Source organism: Etheostoma spectabile, chromosome 15, assembly GCF_008692095.1.
Source record: "Etheostoma spectabile isolate EspeVRDwgs_2016 chromosome 15, UIUC_Espe_1.0, whole genome shotgun sequence".
NCBI lineage: Eukaryota > Metazoa > Chordata > Actinopteri > Perciformes > Percidae > Etheostoma > Etheostoma spectabile.
This window is the reverse complement of record NC_045747.1, coordinates 17,108,866-17,112,058: the sequence shown is the minus strand read 5'-3', so window position 1 is coordinate 17,112,058 and position 3,193 is coordinate 17,108,866. Positions and strand designations below refer to the sequence as shown.

General features: G+C 43.3%; 1 protein-coding gene across 11 annotated transcripts in view; it reads left to right on the top strand.

Annotated features, from left to right (window-relative positions):
- Window positions 1-3,193, top strand: part of mybpc2a (myosin binding protein Ca) — a 68,353-nt gene that overhangs the window by 61,467 nt on the left and 3,693 nt on the right. For all 11 annotated transcript variants that reach the window (XM_032537638.1, XM_032537629.1, XM_032537637.1 and 8 more), the window contains 2 exons: window positions 325-464; window positions 1,974-2,133. In XM_032537638.1, the coding sequence (XP_032393529.1) occupies window positions 325-464; window positions 1,974-2,133 (300 nt within the window). The remainder of the gene's footprint in view (window positions 1-324; window positions 465-1,973; window positions 2,134-3,193) is intronic.

Genomic DNA, 3,193 nt, shown 5'->3' with positions numbered 1-3,193 from the left:
ACACAGAAAGATCGATGATAAGCACGCTGCATTCTGCTGCTCTGTAATACAGGCAGGCAAAGCATACTATTTATTTCTTCAGTTTCTCAGTTCTATGCCAACACAGTTTTTTTTGTCAATCTTTGCCAAATCTCTACCCCTGCGAATGTTGATTCTCTCGGTGGCACTTTCCTGCACCAGTTTATTAATCTACATCTCTCATCTCTCGGTCTCTCTCTCTCGGTCTCTCTCTCTCCCTCTAAAAGCTTGCCTACATGTTATATCAACCAGCTAAATAACAAAATCCTCCTACTCTATCTCTGTCTCCTCTCACAAACCCACCAGAAAAGCCCGGTCCTCCAATTGCTGTGCGCGTCACAGAAGTCTGGGGTTTCAATGCTGCGCTGGAGTGGAAGCCGCCCAAAGACGACGGCAACTGCGAGATTATCGGCTACACTGTTCAAAAGGCAGACATGAAGACTAAGGTTTGCACGGTGGGAGAGAACTGTATCAGAGTGTGCGGAACGGTTTCAGGGATATAACTCCCTGGCAGCCATGTTGGAGGTCTGCAACTCTTGAGCAATAATGGCTGTAAAGGAAATTGCGTCAGTAAATTTATTTTTAGGCCAACATCTGCTTGATTAGCACTGACCAAATACAAAGGCTGTCACGGTTCGAACAAAGCTAAACAAACACAAAATTAAGTTGAAGGATTTTGGACGCAATCCACGTAGCCTAATTCTTAAGTCTTTGCAGAATTAACAACGCTATGTACAAGACAACGGTACTGTAAGGCAGTTCCATTTTACATTTAAATCTGCAAACTATCCATCATTTTTGGTGTCAAATTCAAAATGTCTCGTCACATTTTCAGACCATCAGATGTTTGGTGCAACGATTATCTGCTCAGCGTGGCTTGCTACGTTTCTACATTTTGTATTAATGAGAGGACAATAGCATAAGTTAGTGAAAGGACAACAGGGCGTGCACTAGGTCAGGCGGACAGGCTTTCTTCGCTAACCTAAAATAGTGTGAAGCTGCCCATCGATTTAACAATGATGTGAGCAGGTTTGTTCCAGTTAAAGTTGCAATCTGTAACTTTACACATTAAGGCCTTAGCTTTTTCGGTGTCTTTTGGCCTTTCTTCCACATGCAAACTGTATATCAGGTCACTAAAAACTGATCTTTCGGAAAATCTCCGGCTAGGGTCTGTTTTAAGTGTTGTTGTGTAGACGGGGAGTTTTAGGCTTGTGAGGTCAGAGTGTGCGTCACAAATAAGGCAACATTTTTGTGCAATGGCAGACTAGTGCCTAAATAAATAGTGCTGGTTCTAACCGCTGACAAGACTTTTAACATGTTTACACATACGTGTACAGTTACTCTTTCACTATATTGAGAGGAGCGACCAATACGCCACTGCAGCCAGGTGGCCTTTTGGTAATAGCTTTTTTTGTAGGTTTCTGATTGGCCAAAATGACAGTATCTGGGTTAGTGTTGGTTCTGCACCTATTTTTTTACTGTTGTGAAGACACACGTCAGGTCCCACCCGAGTATAAACAACATGATTTCATGACAGATTGGTGAAACGTTTTGGAGTAGAAAGTGAAACAAGACTTGTTAACAGGAGCCACTTTCAAGATTACTATTTCCCAGTGGACCTTCGCAGTGGGTGTAGGCATGGCTGCTGGGAGATTTGCCACAAAACTGTAAGCCTCACGGTACTGTCATGGTCCTCATGTTGTATGAATCGACAGGAAGGTGGACCAGAAGAACATGGATGCTGGGGATAGGAGATTTTGCAGCTTATATAGATCTCAACCTCGGCTATAAGCCTCTTTGAACCTCTGCTTCTCCTCTCTCCCTCTGTCTCTCTCGCTGTCTCTCTCTCTGTCTCTCCCTCTGTCTCTCTCTCTGTCTCTCCCCTTGTCTCTCTCTCTCTCTCTGTCTCTCGCTCTGTCTCTCCCTCTGTCTCTCTCCCTGTCTCTCTCACACAGGATTGGTTCACGGTCTATGAGCACAACCGCAGGCCCAGCTGCACTGTGTCTGACCTGGTCATGGGGAACGAGTATTTTTTCCGAGTGTTCAGCGAAAACATCTGTGGCCTCAGCGACGAGGCTGGCATCAGCAAGAACACCGCACTCATTACCAAAACAGGTAATGTAGTCCCCGCAGAGCTTGCTGTAAAGTAAGGGTATCGCTTCGGATGCCAAGGAACATCTGATGCATGCTGAACTCTAGGCTACACTGTATTCAGTTAAAACAGCAAGAAGTCAACGTTATTGTTCTTTTTTGGATTCTATTAATTACTAAATTCACACTGATTATGTTAAAGAGAAAGATTCTTTGACATGGTGTTAAATAACTTTTAACACTGGCCGTGGATTATGAAAGCAACTAGACTGGGAAATCAACACCTGCCACCAGCCAAATGCTGCTACTGTTGTTGTGTTGTTGCCTTTGCTTACTCTACCAGAAAATGTGGCAGCCAACCAGCCAATCTCTTCTGTGTTCCAAGCACTAGTCTGGCCTGTAAAATTGTGAGGACTGTTGATTATAGTACCCACCTGACATCATGATGAAACAAAAGTCTGTCTCTTGTCTTGATAATTCAAGTGGTAATCTGCAAATTGAAACAGTTAGCTAGCATAGCAGCCTGTATGGATGTGAAAGGCCAAACAATCCCTAAGCAGCTGAAAGACACAACAGTTGGTTTCTAAAGCATTTCAAGTGAAGTTTTACATTTGAACAGATGTGACTTTAAGACCTTCTTTACACGTGCATGGTTATTGTGACAAATGGAGACATTTCCCTTCGTTTACACGCAAACGGAGAATTCGCCTCTAAAAAACGAGTCTTTCTAAAAACTCCGGCCAGAATGTAGATCTTTGAAATCGTTTGCATGTAAAATGAGACAAACGGAGGATTAGGCAGCCGAAGAAGAGAGGACGAGAAGAAAGAGGAAGTGATTCGTTGCTGTTGTTGCTATTTTGGTGATTCTGATTGGCTAACGTGGACTTGAGGTTCCCGTTGCACTGCCACCTACAGGTTTGGCATTGTCGGTATACACACACTAGTATGTGTAAAGGAACACTTTTCTGAAAACTGACAGCTGTGCATGATGTTATTTTTGAAACCGGAGAGGTTGAAATGTCCTTTTATTGAAATAGCCGCCCATTTGTAAACGTATAGTGTGACACAAACTTGAATTGTAAAA